Here is a 24,253-nt window from a genome sequence, read left to right as displayed (position 1 = left end):
GGCCCCTACTGTGTGCCACTCTCCATGCCAGGCCAGCTCCCCTCGCCTCTTGACATTTACTTCTCAGACCAACTCTGCTCCAGAGGCGTTGATAGCTTCTTTTGAGTAGATGAGGAATGTGAGGTTCAGAGAAGTTAAGTGACTTGCCTGAGGTGGCACAGCTAGTCAGTGACAAAGCTGTGATTTCAACCCAGAATTCTGTAACTCCTTAACACTACTCCTTCCGTGAGGGACAGGGGTAGAGGACTGTCACTGGGCCCCCACTGGAAAACTGGCTGTGACCCCCAAGGGAATAGGGAACCATGCTTTGCTCTATCCCAAGTGTCCAGTATCTGCCTGGAACAGAGTAGGTGCTCAATAAACATTCGTTGAATGAATTTTAAAACCAGTGATCTGACTGATTCTGTCCTTTATTGAATCATACAGGTTTCCCCCCATAAAAGTGGCTTATTAATGTGTCACTAAAAGATTTATGATGCCGCCATCTGTAAGAGAATTCCTATAAATAAAGTCAGAAATCAGAAAAGGTAAAAGGTCTGATATCTGGGGTAGGAAACAGTGACTTTACTGACAAGGCAGGGTCACTGCCTTCATGGTGGAGAGGGTTCCCTCCCAATTCTCAAGGACTCCCTACAACTTACAGTTTGCAAAGACTGGGCGGGGCTCAGGCAGGGGCTGGACTCCTGGCTCCCACTTTGGCTTCTGTCCTAGGCCTGCCTCAGTTTCTCCAAAGACAGTATCTACTGGCGGTGGTTCAGTGGTTAGCATTTAAAGCCCCAGGTTCAGGCTAAGTCCTCTGTTTTGGGACCCCCTCCCCTCACAATCCCCACCCACCCCAAAAGAAGAGAGACTTGTGGCAGGTGACAGGAGGGTCTGGAAACTCACAGCCCCTCAGAGGTGGGGCAATTCTGTTACTGGTTGGGCTTCAGTCTAAACTATGCGGAGGATCTTATTATTGGTAAACTCAGCCCCTTTTTTTTTGGCTGCACCTGGGGCTTGCGGGATCTTAGTTCCGCCACGAGGGATCCCTCGAACCTGGGCCCCCAGCAGTGGAAGCACACAGTCCTAAGCACTGGACCACCAGGGAACTCCCAGTAAACTCAGCTTTAAGCAAACCTTACAATGGATCAATTGCAGGTAAGGTCTGCTTTAGGTAAGCCGCTATGGGCATGTCCGGTTCTTCACAAAAAGATGAAGTCTTGTTTCTGACCTAATTGCTATTTCTGGAACCTCAAGGTCGAGTTTGGTTCCCAAGCCTGACGCCCCAGGCCCAGCTGCCGGGCCGTCCGCTTACGCGCCTCCTTCCTGGTTTCCCGGGGCTCCATCTCATTGGCTGAGAGGTTGAAGGCTTTGACTGGCTTCCGCTGTCTCAACCTACCTGGGCAATGAGTGAGGCGAGACTTAAAGTCCCCTGGCTCAGCTGGGGCAGGGCTGGGGTGGGATCTGCACGCTGTGGGGACTGCTTTAGAGGGTACGGGAGGGGGAAACAACCGCTCAGGGCTGACTCAGCTGTGTCAGCAGGTGAGTGACGCTGTCGGGGATGTGGAGCTGGGAACGCGCCACCGAGGCACCTGGCCGTGGAGCTTCGAGTGTAGGAGGAGCTCCCGCGCGAAGACTGGCTCCACCTGCGGGGTGGGGGTGGGGCAATGAGCCAACCTCCCCCTTTACCCACACCCTTTGTTGGGGTGGGGGGGCGGGAGTGACATCTCCTCTCCACATGCATTTTACACGCAAGGTCTTCCAGATCAGAGGGTCGTAAGGCAGGTCCGGGGCGGAGCTGGGACTGGAGGGAGCAGTGAGAGGCCGTTCGGGGAGGCTGGAGGGTGTGGTTCTCCACTGGAGTGGGAGGTGACTCACATGGGCCATAACGAGACGCTCCTCAGGCTGGTCCGGGGGTCCCGGGTACTCCTCGCCAAAGCACAGCCGGATCTGGTACTCGGGCTCCTGGCGACCATCCTGCAGGTGGGCTCTCAGTTCTACGGGCACCGAGACTGTGGGGTCTGGGCCAAGATGGGGCGTCCCACCTGGTGCCCACCTTGTGCTCACATCCTATGCCCACGTCCCGTAAGCCCACATCCCCATTGTGTGCCCATGCCCTATGCCCACTTCCATGTCCCCACACCTGCTCCCACTTCTAGGTTTCATGCCCCGTGCCTCGTGCCCTGTGCTATCATGCCTTTATGCCCACCCCATGCCCACTGCCACTCACCTATGCCTATCTTGTGCCCAGTGCCCCGATGCCCACCCTATGCTTAACGCCCTATGACAACACGTGCCCAAGTCCTATGCTTATGTCCCACACCCAGTGCCCCAGCCTGCCGCATGCCTACACCTCCCCTACGCCTATGTCTAATCTGTGCCCAGCCCTCCCGATGCCCATATTCGTTCCCACTCCCGGTGCTTCTGCGTCATGTCCTTTGTTTCCATGCCCACTCCAGCCCAGCATCGTCAAGCCCATCGCCCCGCGCCTACATCTCGTGTGCCCACTCTCCCCTGTCCGCGTTCCTTTGCCGACCCCTGTGCCCGCCCACTCCGCCCCGCGCCGCCAGCGGCCCCGCTGTCGCGCTCTTACCCGCGAGGAAGCGGCGCGTGTCGAGGAGCTGGTAGGTGCGCTCTCGCTCCAGTTTTTTGGGCCGCGCGCGGTGCGGGGCGAGCGGGCCGCGCCAGTACACACGGCCCTGGCACAGGCGCTTGGCGAAGACGCCCTCGGGCGCCACCCAGAGCAGCACTCCGCGCTCCAGGTGGGGCAGCAGGCGCCGCAGGACGCGGGCGCCGGGCGGCGGCTCCGGGAAACGAACCTGCGCGACGCGCGGCGGCGGCCCCAGCAGGAGCTCGGCGGCAGCGGCGGCTGCGCGCGGACTCAGGCTGCAGCCCTCGGCCGCGCGCGCTGTGGCTTCGCGCACCAGCTCCGCGCCATAGAAGAGTCGCACGTGCAGCCAAAAATCTGCGGGAAAGGGAGGGGACGCGCGCCCGGCCTTGGCGGCTCCCCCTCCCCTCACAACAGGGCAGGGAACCCAGAGGTCACCCGGCCGCCACCTCGGGAATTTTTGACACTCCCTCCCGATAAATAACAGTAATTCTAGTAGTAGTGGTGGTAGTAAATAATAGCAGCTTCCAGTATAAACAAACTGGTAGTTGAGTTTCAAAAGCATAGGGTCTGGGGCCATCAGTACAATGGGGGCATGACACTGACGCCCTCCCAGCCCGAATTTCTGGGATTCTAGGAATTTCTTCTCGGCAAATATTTTTAATGCCGGTAGAAATAATAATCATAAGAATAATAGCAACAACAACAAAACAGCAGCCTCCCATATGAAGAGCTAGCAGTATGCTCAGTGGTTAGGGCTGTGGGCTCTACAACCAGGCCCTTGGGTTCTAATCTCTCACTGCCCCTTAGGAGCTGTGATCTGATGTAACTTTCCCAGGGTTACTAACTGTGTGATCTTGGGCAGGGTTCTTAACCTCTGTGTCTGGTTTCTGCATCTGTAAAATGGGGAGAATGGCAGTATCTATCTCACAGGGCTGTGGCGAGACTTAGAAGGATGCCTGGTATAAGCTAAGCCCTCAACAAATGTTAGCTGTTGCTATCTGGAGTCTGGGCTGGGTGCTTTGGGTGGGAGACAGAGGCTATTCGGCACCAAGCCTAGGTCCTCCCCAGTTCTGCACAGTGGTCAGGGGAGAGGGCCTTCAGATTCCTTACTGGGGTTGCTGAAGTCCTCAGAAGGCGAGGGGCCCCAGGGGTGAGCAGGATCCTGAGCCTGGTACCCTGGAGAAGGAGGGGAAGCAGTAAGGCATCGCCTCACCCTGGGTCCCTCGACCCCTAGATCAAGGTCCTGGAAGAGGCCGGGGAGGAGGCAGGGGTGGGTGAGGAGACCCAGTCCTTACTGTGGCCAGCCAAAGGGCCTGGGGGCAGGGCAGCTGGGGGCAGGGAGGCCAGCCTGGGGGGCTGCTCCTTGTTCTTATCCTCTGTGACTAATCTGGAGCCAACCTGAGCATCGGGAGAAAGGGTCGTGAGGGTGGAAGAGGAGACCTGTGGGCCACAGGAGCTCCCAGACAGTCTAAACTGGGGCAGGGGGAGGTCTGGGCAGACTGAAAGCCAGCCGGGCTTGATAGGGACTTTGAAGTTTACCCCCGTAGAGTTAAAGAGAGAGTTGATGGAGTTTTTGGAGGTGAAGCTCATTGTGATAGGGAGAGAAAAGTGCTAGCAGTGAATGAGGAGATGGGGTGATAGAAATGGGGTGATAGAGCAATGGAATGGGGGCACTTGGGACAGTGGAATGAACCAGGCTAATGGGGAGATGGGAACAGAGGAATGAACCGCAGATGAAGGGGGAGAGCTGATGGGGTGGAGTAAGAGTGATACAGATAGTGATGGAGACAGAGATGATAGGGGTGATGGCAACAATGAGAGCTAGAGGTGATGCAGGTGAAGGGAATACAGTGATGGAACTGGATCTGATGGAATGAGTGGGGACAGAGTGATTGATCCCGTGATGACAGGGAAGAGGGGCTGAAATGGGAGAAAATAGGGCTGGCGCAGACAGAGTGATGGAGGTGAAGATGGTGGAGACGATGGGACAGAAATGATGGAGTCGAGGAGAATAGAATGAAGGAGATGAAAATGATGGCAGAGATGGAGCAGAGGCAGGAAGTAGAGCTGATGGATGGGAACAGAGATGGGCAGGAGCTGACGGGGAGGATGAGATGAATGTGCTGGAGATTATAGAGGGGGCGGTATGGGTGCGAGGTGACTGGGCTAGCAAGGCCATAGGGGCTGGAAGGACTCACTGACCTGCTCTTCTGTCTTGCAGGCCAGCTCTGTCACTTCTCCAGGGGGCACCTGCTGGCTATGAAGAATGCCCTCCTCTTTACAGGGGGCACAAGCCCTGGTAACTGGATAAAGAAAGAAATAGTCTGTGGTTTCCTGGGCCCCAAGGGGAACCCCCCAACCTTGTCTGTGGTGAACCCAGACCAGAGTAACCCAGCTCACTGCATGACCTCAGGCAAGGCCCACCTCTCTCTGGGCTCAGTTTCCTCCTTTTTGAAAGGGGAGATAAGCTGTAAGGTCCTTCTAGGTTTACCAGCCCATGAGTTTAAGCTCAATAAGCCCACCAGTTCCCATTTTACAGATGGGCAATGTGAGGTCCTTATTGCCCAGAGAGCCATCCTCAGCTGCTCCCTCCAGGGACAGGATGGTACCTGGGCTGTGGGCACCATCAGACAGGAGCCGGTAGACCTTGTAGGGGTTGGAGATGTCCAGCTGGCTGCGTGAGCGCACCTCACAGAAGTCAGTGCTCTTGTTGAGGGCACAGCGGAGCCGCGTCTTCCAGGTGGAGGGGTCCTCCTTGTCAACGCCCTCTAGGTGCTTGCCCTTGTATATAGCCCAGGCCTGGGGGTGAGCAGGGGCATTGGGGGAGGAATAGCGTGGGAGATGGGGATGGTGCCATGAAAAGGGATGAGGGCTGCCTTGCCTCCCACCCTTCGCTCTCTCTCCCTCTGTCCCTCGGCCCCTCCCTCCTTCCTTCTCTTCCTCCCTCCCTCCATCCAACACATATTCCTTGAGCTCCTGCTATGTGCCAGGCCCAAGTTAAGGACTAAATGGGGAACAACAAGACATACATGTCAAGGAACTCAAGTCTAATGGGAGAAGGCAGCCGCAAACAGCTGAAAGGAAATAACTATATTCCAAATTATGGATTGTGATAAATAAAAAAAATAATACGATGGGATATAAAATGCTGGTAGTGACTTGCTATCTGGAGAGCCATAAAACTAAATCCTTACCTATTGCCACAAACAAAGTGGACTCCAGATGATTAAAAAACCAAAAGTAAGAGGCAAGACTATAAAATTAATAGGAAATAATGTAGAAGAAAATCTTCTAGGGGCAGAGAATGCTTCTTAACCAAAATTTTAGAGGCATGAACCATAAGGCAAAAAATTTGCAATGTCTGAAATCAGCAAGGGGCTAAGATCTAGAACATACAGGAACTTCTGCAAATCAATAAGAAACAGAAAGCACCCCTTAAAGAAAAATTCTTATCAAAGGACAAGAATGGGTGGTTTACAGAAGAGGAAACCAGAGCATAGGAGCCCATGAGCATAGGAGAAGGTACTAAAACTCATTAGTGCCAGAGAAATGCAAATAAAAGTATGAGATATCACCTGTAAGCTTACAAAATTTAGCCAGTTGGATAAGCCAGTAGTTGGTTGGGATGTGGACACTGTTGGTGGGCATGGAACGGGAGCAGTTTCTGGAGGGCAATCAGGCATGCCTAGTCCAATTAAGTATAAGCATACCCTGTGAGCAGAAATTCCAATTCCAAAGGAATTCTCACCTAGGCTCACGAGGGGACCAGGACAAGCAGATCCACTGCAGCGTTATTTGTGGTCTGGAAAGCAAACTTGTGTCCATCCCTGGGAAAGTAGGTGGGGAGTGCGTGTAATAGATGCCCACTATAGAGTCTATGCAACATCTAGAAACAAATTAGATGGACAGAGAACAAGAATAGATCTTCAGAGCATGACCTTGAGTGAAATAAAAGACACAGAATGAGATCTATGACACACTTATGATGTATATAAGAATACACACGAAACAGCAATGCCCACTTTGCAAGAAAACATACAAACCAAAGATACTCATTAAACACATTAGAATGACTGTTGTGGTAGAGGGACTAAATAAATAAATAAATAATATGAGGGGCTGCTTTAGAGAGGGTGATCAGAAAAGCCCTCTCAGAGGAAGTGGCATTTGGGCTGAAGCCTGATTGAAAAGAAGGATGGAGTCGGACAAAGAGCTGGGGGAAGGCTGTACTAGGTAGAAGGAACAGCAAGCGCAGAGGTCCCTGGGTGGGAGAGATTCCAGGAAGGCCAGTGAGGCGGGAGCACAGTAGTCAAAGGGGAGGACAGTAGGAGCTGTCTTGTGTGCATTGCTCACTTTCAGGGATGGGGGGCGGGGGATTTAACTGATAAATCACACTCCGTCATTGCTCTCGGAGATCCCAGGCTTAGTGGGACACCAGACTGAAAAGCCACAGTTCCTTTGTTGGTGTCTCTTGCCAGTGGCGAGACCTTTAAGGCTTGATTTTTTTTTTTTTTTTTTTTTTTTTTTGTGGTACGTGGGCCTCTCACTGTTGTGGCCTCTCTCGTGGCGGAGCACAGGCTCCGGACGCGCAGGCTCAGCGGCCATGGCTCACAGGCCCAGGCGCTCCACGGCATGTGGGATCCTCCCGGATCGGGGCACGAACCCGCGTCCCCTGCATCGGCAGGCGGACTCTCAACCACTGCGCCACCAGGGAAGCCCTAAGGCTTGATTTTGTTGTCTGTAAACTGTGCCAATAATACCTAACCTCACCTGGCTGTGGCAAGTGTAAGATGAGTGGTCTATGTAATGTGCTTAGCACAGCACCTGGCACACGGTGCTTATTTATGGCAGTACTTATTCATTATGTGAAGGATGCTCTCTAACTCAAAGGTAACCTGGGCTCAGAGGGGCGTTGATGTCCAGAAGACCCTTTCTAGGTGCTTCACCCTGTGAAAGGAGAGGGTAGGCCAGAGAAGCAGGAGCTGGAGACGTGGTGTTTGGGATGGTGGCGGTTGCCTGGGACGCGGTTGGTTGCTTATTGCTCATGGGAGAGATTCCAGAGTTTCAATCTTGGTGGGAAAGACCCAGCTTGGAGGAAGTTAATGGTGTCCAAGGAAAGGGAGGGCATCCCTGGAGGAGGTCCCTGAGAAGGGCTGGTGTTGGAAAGCACAGAAAATGTCCCGAAGCTGCTGGGGTTAACAGTTTAGGGGTGGGAAGTGGAGGGAACTTCCATCGGTGGCGGTGGCATCTAATTTCCTCAAGGAGAGGGAGGAGAGGTCCCCTGAGGCGTGAGGATGGTGCAGGTTATGCAGCCCTTGTCTGATTCTTTTAAGAGGGTGTGGGAGGGTCTCCCATGTATAGAGCACACTACCCTCAACCTAGAGACAACTGAGGTTAAGGGGTGAACCTGTGACCCGAGGTGACAGCGTGTCGGGTCGGGTCGGTTCCGGACTCTGCGACCACCGTGTGCGCGCAGAGCCCTCCCGGGCCGGGCCGGCGACCCCCGGCCCCCACCCTTACCCTGAAGAGCGCCGCGTCCTGCTGCGCCTGGTAGCCCTGCTTGGCTGCGTGCTTCCAGGGGATGCGGAAGAGGGTCTTGCTCGCGTCCTCCCAGCGCAGCCCGGCGTAGCGCCCGCTCTCGATCTGCGCCACCAGCCAGTCGCGGAGGCGCAGGGGACCCCCGGCCCCCGCCATGAGTCGCCTGCTGTCGGGGACCCTCCCTTCGTCCCTCCGCCATTGGTCGCCGGCCATCGGGGACGCAGTGCTCCGAGGACCAGGTCTGGGGAGCGCGGCGGCCGGACCCCAGCGCGACAGGGGATCGCGGGGGCCACCTGAACGGCGAGCGGAGGCGGCGAAAGCGAAAGGCTGGGCGGGAGGTTTCACTTTCCTTTCTGCTCCCCAGAGGCCCTGTCGCCCCTCCCCGTGTCGCCGGGCCTGGAGGGCGTCGGTTCTCACGTAGGGGGCAGCTAGGGGCACCACCAAGACCCACTGAAGGGTACGGGGTGGGGTAGCCTGGGTTCTGCTCATCCCTGGACGGGGGCCCCCGAAGGGCGCTCAGAGGCGTCCCTTGCACCATCCCTGCACCTGTTTTCTGCTCTTCCCAGCCTACCGGAAACTTAGTCTCTTTCCAGGACCTGGACTGTAGAGGTGGGAAAAGCATAGTGCTTCTCAGACTAACTCCCAGTAGAATTGGGAGGCAGAGACTGGTTTAAAATGCATACTCCAAGCCGCCATCCCAGACCTGAAGAATCAGATTTTCTGGGCAAGAAGTCCAGGAACCTGCATTTTAAACAAGTCCCCCCATGGGATTCTGATCCAGGTGGTCCATGGGTCACCCTTGGAGAAATATTTCCTTAAATACTGGGAGTCCCTTTCTGACTGCTCACCATGGTGCTGGGCCTGGCTGAAGCCTTTCCTGCAGTGTCTCAGTTGGTTCTCACAACAGCATGTGAGATAAATGCAATTACCTACTTTGTTAAGAGGACTGAGGTCACAGAGCTAGTGCCTGGGGGAGCCAGAATCTGAACCCAGGACTCTCTGCCTCCAGAGCCCAGGAGCCTGAACAGTGCCCCACACTGCCTCCCAACAGCTGCACCTGGAGTTTATGGATTCCGGGTGGGGTCCGTGACCCGCCCAAAGTGTATGCAATTTTTTCATCTCTACGCATTTTTCTAGGGTTTGTATCTTTCATTAAATTGTCAAAGGGGGTTGTGATATGAAAGAGGTAAAGTAGCTCAGACTGCTCCACCCTGGCCGTGTACCTGGGGAAACTGAGGCTCTGAGAGGGAGAAACCACTCCTCACTGCAGGGAGCACCGAGCTGGATGGCCAGCCAGTGTTGACCAGAGGCTGGGAGCACTGTCCCTCATGTGTACCTGTCAGGGGCCTTGCTTCATGCTCCCCACCTTCTGTCCTCATATGGCAGCAGCCACCCAGTTCTGACACTTCTACAGTCACAGCCAGGATTCAAACTCAGAGCTGTAGGGCTCTGATGGGGCACAAAAAATTTCATATGATTAAATTCAAGAGTATGAGACGTCCCTGGTGGTGCAATGGTTAAGACTCCGCCTGCCAATGCAGGGGACACAGGTTCGATCCCTGGTCCAGGAAGATCCCACATGTCACGGAGCAACTAAGCCCATGTGCCACAACTACTGAGCCCACGCGCCACAACTACTGAAGCCAGTGCGCTTAGAGCCTGTGCTCCGCAACAAGAGAAGCCACTGCAATGAGAAACCTGTGCACCACAACAAAGGGTAGCCTCCACTCACCACAACTAGAGAAACCCTGCGTGCAGCAGCAAAGATCAAATGCAACCAAAAATAAAATTAAAAATTAAAAAATAAAATAGGGCTTCCCTGCTGGTGCAGTGGTTGAGAGTCCGCCTGCCGATGCAGGGGACACGGGTTCGAGCCCCAGTCCGGGAAGATCCCACATGCCGCAGAGCGGCTGGGCCCGTGAGCCATGGCCACTGGGCCTGCGCGTCCGGAGCCTGTGCTCCACAACGGGAGAGGCCACAGCAGTGAGAGGCCCGCGTACAGCAAAATAAATAAATAAATAAAATAAAATAAATAAATACAAGAGTAATAATTACATCTAAGTAGGAGTATTGATTGTGTCAGGCAATCTCTTCATTTTTTTCTGGGGGGGGTGGGCAGAGTCATAGTAATGACAAGGATGGGGTCCACAGCCAGACTGCCTGGATTCAAATCCCAGCCCCACCACTTGCTAGCTGACCAGCCACTTCACAGGGCTGCTTGGGGATTCAGTGAGATGCAGGTAGAGTGTTTGGCACATTGCCTGGCCCATAGTGAATGCTCAATAAATGAGTGGTATTATTGTTGTTATTGAGCCAGAGTGTGGTAAAAGCAGCAATGGAAGGGGGCGGGGAGCATCATGGAACATCAGATCAAGGGGTTTTGTTTGTCCTAGAGATGATAGGAATGGAGTTTGGTTTTTTTTTTTGGCTGAGCTGGGTCTTCGTTGCTGCACATGGGCTTTCTCTAGTTGCTGCGAGCGGGGGCTACTCTTTGTTACGGTGTGTGGGCTTCTCACTGAGGTGGATTCTCTTGTTGCAGAGCACGGGCTCTATGCGCGTGGGCTTCAGTAGTTGTGGCTCGTGAGCTCAGTGGTTGTGGCTCGCGGGCTCTAGAGCGCAGGCTCAGTAGCTGTGGCATGTGGGATCTTCCCAGACCAGGGATCAAACCCATGTCCCCCTGCATAAGCAGGCGGATTCTTAACCACTGCGCCACCAGGGAAGCCCCCCATTTTTTAAAAAAAATTATTTATTTATTTATTTGGTTTCACTGGGTCTTAGTTGCGGCAGGCGGGCTCCTTAGTTGAGGCATTAGAACTCTTAGTTGCAGCATGCATGTGGGATCTAGTTCCCCGACCAGGGATGGAACCCGGGCCCCTTGCATTGGGAGTGCAGAGTCTTAACTACTGCGCCACCAGGGAAGTCCCCCGGACATATTTTTTCTTTTGTTTATCTGTTTATCTAGTGTCTTTCCCACCAGAATGTCAGCAACACCAGGGCAGAGGTTTGCTCACCGCTGGTGCCCAGTACAATGCCTGGCATACAGTAGGTAGTCAATGAGCTCACATTTCATGAATGCAGAGGAGGAGGTTGGAATCTGGGCCTCCCCCACAGCCATGGACACAGTGCTTGGTGCATAATAAGAACCCCCATACAGGTGTTTATTAGATTATAGAGATTTCAGATCTCTCTTAACTCCAAGTTAATTTTAGTTTAGGAAAAATCAGCTCGGGTGACCCCTGTTCATCCTCAGAGTCAGTTTGCTGCTTTACTGGGCTGCCCTGAGGCCCTCCCTCCACAGTGGCTCCCCTGGCCTTTAAACTCTAGGTGGGGAGGGCCATTCCCACTAGCTGGGGGTGGATCCTCCTTGCCAATAACCTTCAAGACCAGAAGGAGAGGCTTCTTAACAACCATCATGGGACACAGACTGTCTAGCTTCAAACCCAGCCTCCCCTACACTAGCTGTGTGTCCTTGGGCAAGCTGCCTGACCACTCTGAGCTTCAGTTTCCTCCCCGAGGAGTAAGTGAACTCATTCAAGTAAGAAGTCAGGCATGAGGCAGGTACTACTACTATACCTTTACTAGCTAAGATTTGTGGATAGGGAAAGGAAAGGAGCTGGGTAGGAGGCAGGAGGCGGGGGCGGGGGGGGGCAGTGCTCAGGGAGGACAGGAGCTCAGCGGGGGGGGGGGGGGGAGGGAACGGGGTTCAGAGAGGAGGAGCTGGCGGCCTTTTCAGGAGACCAGGGCTCCAGGGAGAGATAGGGGTGAGGGTCAGGGAAGTGGAACTCAGCCCTGCAGACTGCAGTTCACGGAGGGTGGCAGGCTCCTCAGGCCCTAGGGGATGCAAACCCCCTCCCATTCTTTTATCCGGCAGGCTCCAGCCCCTGGCAGAGTCCTGCAGCCCTGCCTTTGCTCAATGGAATGACTGGGAGGCGATCAGACAGGCAGCTTCTGTGTCTCTTTAATATCCTCCAGGCACATCCAACTACCCCACCCACCCACTCCTACTCCCACTCCCACCGCCTTTAATGGGGGGGGGCCGGGGGCACCCTCCCCCAGCCCAAGGACTAAGGCACCAGGTAGCTGCAGCAGGCCGGCCCAGACACAGAGCCACACACACAGATGGAGGACACAGTGACCGCGGACGCAGACAAGCAAGGCGCGAAGAGGGGCAGGGGCGGGGATTAGGCCGCCGCGGGGCTCCCACAGGCTCTGGGCCCGTCCTGAAGGCCGTGGGAGGCGCAGACAATCCCCGAAGGGGACCGGTCGAGAGGCCGAGAGGCGCCACGGCGGGGCAGAATCCTCACTTGCTGCCTTTGCGGGACAGACACCGCGGGAGGCAAGAGAAAGTCTGCTTGACGCGCGCCAGCAGCGGCAGCGGCCGGTGGGCTTCCCGGGGCGACCGCGGCACCAGGCGCTGCAAGGTCCCCTCCGAGGCCGAGGAGCTGGGCGCGGGGGAAGAGGCCGCGCTCGCAGAGCCCTGCCGGCAGCGCGCGCACAGCGGCAGCAGCGCGCGCACCTCCTCCTCGTCGCGGAAAGGGCTCTCCCCGAAGCGCTCCTCCAGCTGCCGGCGAAGCTGGGGTGGGGTGGAGTCGGAGTCGGTGCCGGGCCGCCGGCTCGGTCCCCTCCCCAATACTCAGAGCTTCCGCTCTTCTTCGAGCTTCCCACACCTCGCTAAGCCCCTCGCCGTCCTGACCATCCTCTTAGCTTCCCTTCTGGGTCTCCATCCCCCTAACTGAGCCCCTCTCCCTCTGAATCCCTCCCCTCTCCCTGAATCCCCTTCCCCTTTGACACTCCATCTTCCAGACATACTAAAGTGACCCCCCACCTGCACAGTGGGGACCACATTAACCCCTCCCCACACTGCCCAACCACTCTACTCATGCAGGCCCTCTTCCTTGCCTGCCTCTTTCCTAATGCAGCCTTGCAGACAAGTCTCTGGGCAGCAGCCTGCCTTCCTGCACTGACTGCTTCTCTCTCTCATCTCTTGTTTGTGGGTGGGGGAGGGCGCGGCTCAGTCCCCGACATCTCCATGTGCCATCTGCCCAGTGGGCATAAGAGGAGGAACTGCTTTGGCCTCATCAAGGACCCAGGGGTGGAATAAGGACTGGACATGTCTCCCCAGAGGAGCCAAATGTTCAAATGCCTTCAGGCTCCAGGTAGGCAGAGCAGGCAATGCTGGAACCTAGCCAAATTGAGGGTCCATAATCAGGCCCACGGGTATTCAAATCCTAAGTTAAAAAGGAAAAGAAAACACCTGGCCGTCCAACCTAGGGTCTAGGTTAGCTCAAGAGCCACGAGTTCAAGACCCCAGAAAAATCTTCTGCCAGGTCTGAAGCACAGGCTAAATTCTTTCCAATCAGTGCTCAGCTCAAATAAGAAGAGTTTCCCACCCCTGCCCCTGCCCCTACCTTCCGGGAACTGCCCCAGCCAAACTCTTCAAGCTGCTGCCTAAAGCCTGGGTTGGGGTTGGCGATGGGTCGCGTGGCCTTGATGGCTTCAAGCACGTCCCGCCAGCTCAGTCCTGTCACAGTCATCACATATGCTGTCACGATGGTGGTGCTTCGGGAGATGCCTGCAAAGCTGGGACATCCCACCCCAAGGCTTCAGGTAAGGCCCAATCTCCTCCGTGTCCTCCAGGCACCCTATCCCCACTTCAGGTCTCCCACCCTTGCCTCCTGAGCTCCAGACACAAGGAACCTGCCGGGACCTGTCTTCCCACATCCAGGCCTTTGTCTATGCTGTTCCCTCTGCCTGGCATTCACCCACATCAAAGGCCTGAGTGAAACATCACTTCACTCAATCATTCAGTACACGTTTCCTGATCATCTGTGATTTTTCAGGTACTGGGGATATAGTGGCGAATAAAACAGACATGGTCTCTGCCATCCTGGGGCTTACAATATGGTTGGGGGAGACAGACACTAACAAGGGAAACAATTTCAGGTGGTGATAGCTGCTTTGAAGATGAGTCCAGTGGCTAGGAGATTGTATAAGAAGAGGTATTAATCTAGTGGAAGGGATGCGGAGGATTAGGGAAGGGGTTCGCAAGGAAGTGACATCAAGCTGAATCCTGAAAGACAGGTAAGGATTGTCAAGAATGTTCTGGGCAGTGTACAAAGACCATGTGGGTGGGATCCTGGTGGACTTGAAGAATGGGGAGATGGCCAGCGCAGCTGGAGCAAGGAAAGGAGGAAGAGAGGGGGAGAGACAGGCTGGAGGAGCCATCCCTATGGCTGGGGCTCAGGCAGAGCTACCCTGAGCCAAGCGTAGTGAGAAGTTATGGAATGAATGAAATCAACAGGGCCAGGGGCCCCTGGGAAAACTCAGGGGTCCCATCTCCCAGCCTGCGGCTCCTCACTGCCCTGTACCACTGCCTCAACGGCTGGAGGGGAGGAGGAGGAGCCGGAACTACTGGAGGATGCTGCGCTACCTGCCTGACCTCACCTATTTCTCCCAGTAGCTCGCCAGGTCAGCATTCTTTTTTCCCATTTTATGGATGAGAAAATGGAGTCTCAGGGAGAAATAGCTATCTGGCCATGGCCATACAGCTGGTAAGAGACAGAGTCCTCCATCAGCCTGTCAGACGAATGGTGGACTGTCAGGCATTGTGACAGGCTGGAGAAGATCCATCGCAGGCTCTGCATTCCCCACAGGATGAGGGCATGTTCAGGATGGAGGATGGCCACTCACTTCCCCTCCCCCACTCCCCTCTTAACTCACCAGTGCACAAGGCAGTTTCCCCCATTGAGGCGGCAACAGTGGATGAAGTTGATACATTCTTTGAAGTGCTTTTTGCTAGAGAAGAAAGCAATAAGGTACAGCGCACTGGGCGGGGGGACAGGCCCCCTAGGAGTTGTCCCCCTCCCCATTTCTGGGATGGCAGGAGACAAAGAGCCCTGGATCCTCAGGTCAGCCAGCATGTGCAGTGACTAGGGGCCGATACTGTAGTACTGGTGGAGGTGTGTGTGAAGCAATAATGGTGGTGTTTCAGGAGGTGAGAGAGGCCAATGATGGCAAATCCCACCACAGAGGCAGGAGCACCTCTCCAATGGGTCCTGTGGATCCTATTTTCATGGAGGGTTTATCTTGACCTTTCAAGGAAATGGGTGTGAGGAGTCCCACCCCTCTGGGGTCTGCAAACAGAGCACCTGGGGACAATAATGGTCAACAACAGGGTTGGGAGCAAGAGTCCCAAGGGGCAGGAGTGTCTGTCTGGGTCCCTCCCAGGCTGGGGTGTACTACTTCTAACAACATAAACAAAAATCCTGCTTCCTGAGCCCTCATTACACGCCAGGCCCTGTCCTAGATCCTCAACCTGTGCTCTCCGATCTTTGACAGCCTCCTTGGTGCTGATGGCCGCAACCCCTCACACACCTCAGAGAGGGGAAGTGATTTGTCTAAGGTCAAACAGCAAGTAAATGGCAGAGCCTGGCCTGAACCCAGATGCCTTAACTCCAAGGCCAGGAACAGGCTGAGCCTGACCCTTTCAAATCCACTGGGGCGTCTGAGCCTGAGGGACAGGGTGTTTTCTCCATTTCATAGCCAAAGAGACTGAGCTCTGGGAGGTTAAGGCTTGGCCAGCAGCATAGGCAAGGGTGTGGCTGAGACAGAGTCCAGGTGGTCTGCGAGAACACCTGTGCTGGGGCCTCCAGATCAGCTTTGTGGCCTGAGTCCTCTCTGTCCTCCCTCAGACCACCTCCCACCCTCCCTCTTCCCACCACATGAAGCAGCTGTCTGTCCATCTGTCAGCCCATCCAGAGGAACTTACATGGGTACCTCAGGGGCGTCGGCCACTGAGATGCGAAGGTAGGTTATGTCCTGCAAGTACAAAACACACATGGGCAGCCTGCACCCCAACCCCAGCCTGGGCCTCCCAAGCACCTTGCAACCCTAGGCCAGTTCCTGCCCCTCTCTGGGCCACTGTTACCGTCTCTGTCCAAAGAGGGTAGACACCTTCTCTGAGGGCCTCCCAGGTCTGACCATCTGTGGTTCCAGAACCTTCTGAGAAGATGATATCCTAACCCCATAGCTGACTTGGGCACAAAGACTTGCCAAAAAGTATTCAGGGACCTTTTATTTAATAGCTGGGAAAGGGCCACTTAACTTGACTCCCCTCCATAAAAGGATTACAAAATTACACAGTAAGAAGGGCAAAGCAGATTTTATTCTCTTGAAAAGAAACAAGAAGTATGAAGATTAGTTTTAGTTCATGAATTGTGGTTATAAAGCTCTGTGCTAATTACTAAAATAATCAAGGAATGAATTGTCAGGAATTTCTCCAACAAACTTGCTACCACATCCTTCACTCCACGCCTAACCTTCACACAAGATCTTAAAGATGAGTCCTGCCCACATTCCAAGAATCACTTTTCTCAGGGACCTCTCTTAGTCCTTTGATATTCAAATGGCTCTTTTCAAGGGCCTGGCCCACCTCCAGCCAGTGACTAAGTGACCACCTGGCCAGGTCCTCATCTGTTAGTGGCTTTGTGTGAGATTCCAGCCCTTCTCTAACTCACTCTCCCCAAGGTCACATGAGCCTGCATCTTTTGCAAGGTTCGCAAATTCGCTTTGCAACACATTTGGCCTTGGATTTGCAGGGCATTATCAAACCCTGACTGGTAACTTCACTGATGGATGGGGAGGGAGAAGAGGGCAGGGCTGCCAGAGCAGGGACTCATTTTGCCAGTAGTCATTTCATTAGTAAACATAGTCATGCCTAGACAACCTTCCCCAGGCACTCTAGTGACTGCATACTCCAAATACTCCAAAACAAGCCTGCCCTATAAAGCAAAATCAGACTCCATTGACCTGGAAATTTCTTCTAGTGTCTCTGTGACACTGAGAACCACAGATTATTGGAGGTAGCTCTTAGAGACCATCAAATCTGACACAAGGGGAAACTAAGGCCCAGAGAGGGCGAGGACCCTGCCCAAGGTCACACAGCAAAGCTGTGACAGAACCTGGTCTGGATCTCAGATCTCCAGAGTCCCTTCCCACCCACAGTTCTCTCCCGTCGATGAGTGAGCCAGACTCTAACAGATAAAGAGGAAGGGGCTCTGTTTATCGATTGAGAATATGATTAACTTTGTTATTATGTCAGCTATAATTTGTTGAGCGCCTATTTTGTGGCTCTCAACAACCCAGTGAGGTAGGTACTGTTATAAAATTTCCCTTTTATGGATCAGGCAACTGAGGTCTAGAGAAGTGAAGTCCTGTGCCCAAGGTTACAGACAGAATGTGGGGAAGATGTGAACTCAGAGCTCCTGACTCCAGCACATGTGGTCTGGACTTCCTACTTCCCTACTCTAGGTCATAACACACTCACTCTGTCTTTTCCAGGATTCGATAATACCAGCTCCAACCCTCCCAGTGGGGGCCGTGCTGTACAGTGTGCAAAGCATCTTTACCATATCACAGTCCCCTGGGGGCAGATAGGGCTGAGGGATCAGAGGCCCAGACAGGTGAAATCATAGCCCCAGGTCACAAGCGAGATACAGAGCCCAGAAACATCTATGTGTAGTCATCTATTCAGTTGGACAACGGGAAGCCCCTGTGGGAGACTTTTTAAGGTTTAGTGTGAGGCCTCTGGAGCCAGATAGCCTGTGTTCAAATTCCAGCTCCTTAGCTTCCTGGATGTGTGACCTTAGGCAGGTTACTTTACCTCTCTGGTCCTCAGTTGCCAAAGAGGGAGCAAATAGGGATGCTAATGTAAAACAGACCAGTTTTTAACCAAATGAGTTAGCATGGGTCAGGAAAGCCTATGTGCCAGTATAGGATCTGGCACATTGTAGGTACTTGATAAATGGGTGCTGTGGGGGTCTGAAACCCCCTTTCCCACCCATGTGCAGCTCTGGGATGGGGGTAAGGCTTACCTGCAGCAGAGGCTGGGGTGACTCGTGGATGGAGATGATGTGTGTGATCTTATTCCGGCCTAGCTGATCCGTGTCTTTGGCATCTGAAAGAAACAAGGATGCTTGAGCCAATCTGGCAGGTGTGACCTATATATTCCTATGGCCAAGTGAGGCGGGAGCTCACTGCCCCACTCTCCTCCTCAGCCCACCCTCTCCACCTTGGCCCACCCTCTGCCGGCTCCCTGCTCCTTCACCACCTCTTGCTCCCAGCATGACAGGTCCTGTCACAACCCTAAGCTTCGGTCTTTCCACTGGAGCACCCACAGGTAACAGCCCAGCACCTCCCCAGCCTTGCCCCTGCTGTTCTTATTACAAACACCCTTCTGTGGCATATCCTTCACCAGGCAATTCTTCTAGGAATCTTGACTACAGAAGGGTTAACTCACACAGAAAGCTGTGTGTAGAAGATGATGTTCTCTGCACTGCCCCTTATGACTGTCAACACATCAGAAACAGTTAAAAATGGGAACTGGGCTTCCCTGATGGTGCAGTGGTTAAGGATCCGCCTGCCAATGCAGGGCACACGGGTTCGAGCCCTGGTCCGGGAAGATCCCACATGCCATGGAGCAACTAAGCCCGTGTGCCACAACTACTGAGGCTGCACTCTAGAGCCTGAGAGCCACAACTACTGAGCTCGCGTGCTACAACTACTGAAGCCCGCACGCCTAGAGCTCGTGCTCCACAACAAGAGAAGCCATGGCCATGAGAAGCCTGTGCACCACAATGAAGAGTGGCTCCCGCTCGCCACAACTAGAGAAAAGCCTGCACGCAGCAGCGAAGACCCAATGCAGCCAAAAAAAAAAAAAAAAAGGGAACAACCCACAAGGGGACTGGATAAATAATGGTATATTCATACTTGAATACTGTGCAGCCACTAACAAGATCTCTATGTGCTGATGTGCAAGGAAGCCCACAATATATTATTAAATGGGAAACACAGGTTACAGAACAGCATGCAGAATAGGCCTCCATTTTTGTTTTAAATATTATATCTATATGTACAAAGATACATGAAAACAACCCAGGGATATACCTCCCACAGCTATCAGTAGCCATCTCTAGGGGCTGGATTTCCAGTGCATGCAGACCTTTTATAATCGAAGTAAATAACACTTGATCTCCACATGCCCACTTCCTCATTCACCACATTTACTGAGTGTTTACCATGTGCAGCCTTGGCTGGGCATGGCATTGTGGGGTCAAGTTCATGGCTCCTGCCCTCATGGGCCTACACACTTAAAGGGGATTCAGACCTTACTTACCAAATATTCAGAAGTCGGTTTGGTGTGAGCTGCTGAGGGAGCTCCCGGGGAGGAAGGGACCAGGGTTTAGGAAAGTGGGGCCCCTAAGCCCAGTGTGGGACAGGAATGGATGGGGAAAGCTCTGCCCCAGTGCAGATGCCCCTCCCTCCCTAAAGCTTTCTCTGACTCCACAGATGGAAGTGACTTTTCCTGCCTTGGGTCTCCCAAGCTCAGGACCAGCCTGTCTCTTAGCCCAGGCCTAGGACAGGTGGAGTGCTATGGCCTTGGGACAGAGCGGGCAGTGCTCACCAGTGAAGTTTGTGATGTAGAGTCCAGTCTCTAGAGACCTCTCCTCTGAGGAGGAGGTTGTGCCAGGAAGCCTTCCCAGCTTCCCAGCTAGAAGCAACACCTCTTATCAGACCTCAACCCAGAACCTCAGGGCTGGCAAAATCCTTAGAGGCGGGGGTGGGCCTTGTGCTGCGGGAGAGGCTGAGGCTCAGAGCAGGTGCAGCCTTGCCCAGTGTTCTGAGCCCTCTGTACTGGGGACACTCCTCCACCCACGTTCCCCTTAGTCTTCATGAGTCCTTTCCCCCTCCCAGCCTGGCATCGCTTCCCTGCACCCGGCCCCATTCCTGAGCGTGTCCAGGGTGCGTGGGCCAGAGCATGAATGGTGGACACAGGCCTGGGACAGGGAGTGTGCCATGGCCTTGGGACAGAGTGGGCAGTGCTCACCAATGAAGTTTCCGAGGTACAGTCCAGGAAGTACCTACAGGAGAGACAGGCCGGGGTCAGCTGGGTAGGGGTGCATGCAGCCCCTCTCAGTCCCATGAAGGGCGTCTGGCCCTCAGGACTCAGGGAGCAATCACCCCTGTCTTGTGGGCCTGGATGCTCTATGAGTGAGGTCTGGGGAGGGCAGCAGGGGGGCATCAAGGGAGGCCAGCCTGGGTAGGGGGAGCGGAAAGAGGAGGGAGGGGCACAAAGACCTAGGGAAAGAGGGTGGGAGGAGCACAGGGGAGGGGGGGCAAAGGGAGAGGTGGACTTGCTAAGGTGGGTGGTGGGGAATTCTGAGAAGGAGGTGGGAAGGTGGGGACAGATGGGGGTCGTGCCTTGGGGTGGGGGATGGGGAAGGATAGAGAAGCAGCGTTAGAAAGAGTCCAGGGAGACAGAGACACATGGAGACAGAGAAAGGGACTCAGGAAGAGAGAGTCTGGGGGTGACAGAGAGCCACAGAAAGACACAGCAAGAAATACAGAGTCACAGAAACTGTCAGAGACAGAGACACAGAGAGGCAGAATCAGAGAGAGATACCGCCCCAGAGAGGCAGACGGAGACGTACGGTCTCAGAGTCCCAGGGAGACAGAGAAATAGACACAGACTGCCAGAGCCAGAAGGTCAGAGGCGGGCGCCCGACTGGCGCTGGGGGCGGCCAGGTGCGGGCTGCGCCATCCCGGCCCCCTACCTTGGTCATGCCATTCCCCATGATCCCGGGGGCGGGGATCCGGTCGCACCCCCAGCTCGCCACCCGCTGAGCGCAAGGGTCACAGCTGCCCTGACGGCCCGGGCCCGGCGCCTGCAGCCTGGCGGGGATCGGGGGGGCCTGGCGTCCGCAGCCTGGCGGGGATCGGGGGGCCTGGCGTCCGCAGCTCGGCCCAGCCCTGCCCAGCTGCCGCCGCCGCCGCTGCCGCCGCCGCCACCCGCCGACCCCCGGCCAGGGAGGGAAATGCTGAAGCCGCCGCTGCCGCCGCCGCCGCCACCGCCGCTGCAGGCTCCTCCTACCCCCTTGGTCATGTGGGCCGCCCCCCCACCCGTGGGTCGCGGCGGGGGGCTGGACAAAGCCCCAGTGTGACGGGCCTGGGGCCCGCGAGACAACGGCAGCTTGTTGGGGCCGCGAGGGGCCTCCACCTCCGGAGGTGGGGGCGGGGCGCTCCCCCCACCCTGGCACCGTCAGGCGCGGGCGGGGCGGGGGCGGAGAGAGCCCCCAGCCGCGGGCTCAGAGACTCGGATCCCAGTTCCAGCTCTGCCCGGCCCTCACTGCGGGCCCTGGGGCGAAACACCAAGCTCCTTCGGCCTCGGTTTTCTAGCAGAAACGTGATGGGGGCTGGACTTTGATCTTCAGATTCTGTTTGAGATGCGAAAAGTGGGTAATTCCTTCCCTTTGTACACCTCCCTGCCCAGCCCCCCATGCAGGCATCTTACCAGCCAACCATCCTCCTCTCCCACTCTTGCAGCCAGTCTGTCCTCCCATCCTCCACTCCATCCATTCACTGTTCCGTCTGTCTGTTCATGCATCCAGGCATCCTCCCACCTCTTCCCCCCATATACTTTGGCCTCTGAGGATAGTGCCATCTGGGTCAGCTCTGCTGGGACCAGGCATAACTCTGCTTAGGGGCCCCAATAAATCATAGGTGCATGTGAGGAGAGGGAGATGAGTGAGGGTTACAGTCACCTGGGTCCCTTGGAGTAAAGGAGACTATGACAGGATGTAGTTAGAGGCAAGAGTCTCAGAAGGTGAGTCTGGAGACCAAGGTTCCAGGCCCTATTCATTCGCCTCTGACCTGCTCAGTGACCCTGGGCAAATCCCCTTGGGCTCCCAGCTACCCAAACTGCATGTCCCAGTGTGCGGCTACTAGGACCAAAGCTGGAGAATGTGAAATAACTGAGAGCACACACCTCCTGTGGGACTGAAATAGAAGCAGCTGAACCAGCTTTACTCCTCTAGCCGTCACCTGCCCCCCTCCATCTGTCGTGGTAAGTGACTGTGGGAGGAAAGTGGGTACAGAGAAGGACAGGGTCGGAGGAACCTGTTTGAAATGCAGTGACTGCAGGAAAATAACACTGTTTCTTTGGTATTTCTTTCTTCCTCAAATTCACAGTGTACATGGGGCTGCCTGTCTCAGCTCTGTGTCCAAGGTTCTCATATAAACCAAATTATTCAACAAATACTTACTGAGTACCCACTATATGGTAGGCATTAGGGGTGTCCCTAATAGATAAGGTGGCAGTGGTTCCTACCTTTGTTGGCTAACGGTCTAGACCAGCATTGCCCAATAGGAATACAATGTGAGCCACATGGGTAATCATAAATTCTCTAGTAGCCACGTTAAAAAAGTAGAAAGAAGCAGGTTGTTACTAATGGTTTTATTTGACCCAGTATAGCCAAACTATTATCATTTCAATGTGTAGTCAATATTTAAACATTATTAATGACATATTTTGCATTCTTTTCATTGTATTAAGTCTTTAAAATCCAGTGTGGTTTTTTTTTTTTTTTTTTTTTTTTTTTTTTCTGTACGCGGGCCTCTCACTGCTGTGGCCTCTCCCGTTGCGGAGCACAGGCTCTGGACGCGCAGGCCCAGCGGCCACAGCTCACGGGCCCAGCCGCTCCATGACATGTGGGATCCCCCCAGACCGGGGCACGAACCCGCGTCCCCTGCATTGGCAGGCGGACTCCCAACCACTGTGCTACCAGGGAAGCCCTCCAGTGTGTATTTTATACTTAGACACATCTCGATTCAGTTTAGCCACATGTCAAATGCTTAATTGCCATATGTGGCTGGTAGCTCCATACTGGACATCAGGGCTGGGAGGGAAGGCAAACAAAATAAACAAATAGACAAAGCATTTACAAACAGTCACAATTTTCTATGGAGGAAACAAACTGGGGGACAGGAAGAACTTCTGTAAATAGGTGACATTTGGATAAGACCTGACATGTAAGAAGGACACAGCTGTTTAAAGAGTGGAGAGATTTCCAGCAGAAGGAACAGCACAAGCAAAGGCCCTGCGGTGGGAAAGCTTGGTCTTTGGGAAGAGCCAGTAGGACTGCAGGGGAGGAGGCCAACGGGTGGTGGTAAGATTGAGGCTAAAGAGGAGAAGAGGCCAAGCATGAAGGACCACGTATGGCCATGATTGGGGGTTTAGAGTTTCCTTCTCAGTATGATGGAAAGCCAGTAGGAAAATTTAAACAGAGTGGCCATGTCATCTGATTTACATGGATCACATTGGCCCCTGGAGTATAGATTAGAGAGACAAAGAAGGGAGGCTTTGAGGAGAGATGGTGAGAGATGGCAAGAGATGAGGTGCCCTGGGACAAAGAGGGAGTGGAGAGGCTGGAAAGAAGGGGAGAGATGCAGCGTATATTAATATTTTGGCAGCATAACCGGCTTGTAGATAGATTATATGTGGGGAAAAGGAAGGAATTCTAGGATGACTCCCAGTTTTCCTGCCTTGAAAATAGCTATCTGTGCCTCAGAAGTAAAAGCAGGGTTATTAATCCATTCAACAAATAATTATTGGGCCCCAGGTTATACATGAAATTTTGCACCAAAGATGTACTGTCTGACTTGAGTTTTCCAGAAGGCCCCACCGTATGGATGGCATAAAGAAATGCCGAAAAGGTGGCCTGAAGACCATTTCCTCATCATGACCCTGGCCTTAGCAGCTCCGTGAACCTGGGCAGGTGACCAAATGCCCCGGGTCTGTTTCCTCATCCATCTGGGGGCAATTACCACATAGCCCTTTGTACTTCTACTTGATTGTTGGGGGAATAATCAAAGCACAGGTAGGAAAGAACTCTATCAGGTTAAAAACCCTGGAAAAAAATGTAGTTATTAGATTTAACACATTTAATATCTATATACTGTTTAGCCTTTGAAAGTGTTAGTTGTTACAAAGCCCAATTTGCCTTAAATGAGTCACAGGAAGTGACAGTTTTTTAAAACCAGTAATATGAAGATGCTAAAATGCAGTTCTCACCTTGTGTTTCCTTGCTTAAAACCATTCAGTGGTTCACCATGGTAGGCAAATTAATGGTCTCCCCGAAGATGTCCATTCTCTAATTCTTGGAAATTGGGAACGTGTTATTTTACATGGCAAGAGGAAATTATGGCCGCAGATGGAATTAAAGCTGCTAATCAGCTGACTGTGAGTTGGGGGGATTATCCTGGATTGTTTGGGAAGGTCCAGTGTAATCA

General features: G+C 54.0%; 2 protein-coding genes across 3 annotated transcripts; both read right to left on the bottom strand.

Annotated features, from left to right (window-relative positions):
- Positions 1 to 1,386: 1,386 nt before the first annotated feature.
- Positions 1,387 to 8,561, bottom strand: LOC309816851 (interferon regulatory factor 4-like). Its single transcript, XM_082644646.1, has 8 exons — positions 8,111 to 8,561; positions 5,200 to 5,389; positions 4,793 to 4,893; positions 3,886 to 3,988; positions 3,701 to 3,766; positions 2,573 to 2,944; positions 1,858 to 1,976; positions 1,387 to 1,625 (listed from the first exon to the last, which is right to left on the bottom strand). Exons 1-8 carry the CDS (start codon positions 8,339 to 8,341, stop codon positions 1,515 to 1,517), a joined length of 1,293 nt encoding a protein of 430 aa, XP_082500772.1. The 5' UTR covers positions 8,342 to 8,561; the 3' UTR covers positions 1,387 to 1,514.
- A 3,586-nt stretch (positions 8,562 to 12,147) lies between these two features.
- On the bottom strand, positions 12,148 to 20,981 carry DUSP15 (dual specificity phosphatase 15). 2 transcript variants are annotated; one of them, XM_082644648.1, is made up of 7 exons: positions 20,740 to 20,981; positions 20,013 to 20,046; positions 18,001 to 18,083; positions 15,897 to 15,946; positions 14,849 to 14,923; positions 13,537 to 13,708; positions 12,148 to 12,701 (listed from the first exon to the last, which is right to left on the bottom strand). In XM_082644648.1, exons 1-7 carry the CDS (start codon positions 20,758 to 20,760, stop codon positions 12,429 to 12,431), a joined length of 708 nt encoding a protein of 235 aa, XP_082500774.1. In that variant the 5' UTR covers positions 20,761 to 20,981; the 3' UTR covers positions 12,148 to 12,428. The 2 variants fall into 2 exon arrangements, with proteins under 2 accessions (XP_082500774.1, XP_082500775.1); XM_082644649.1 differs by lacking the exons at positions 15,897 to 15,946; positions 20,013 to 20,046; positions 20,740 to 20,981 and having other exon boundaries at positions 18,001 to 18,084.
- Between the last annotated feature and the right edge of the window lie 3,272 nt (positions 20,982 to 24,253).

Source organism: Mesoplodon mirus, assembly GCF_964341445.2.
Source record: "Mesoplodon mirus genome assembly, chromosome: 15".
Classification (NCBI taxonomy): Eukaryota; Metazoa; Chordata; class Mammalia; order Artiodactyla; family Ziphiidae; genus Mesoplodon; species Mesoplodon mirus.
Note: the sequence above shows the minus strand (reverse complement) of the source record. Positions and strands in the feature narration are given on the sequence as shown.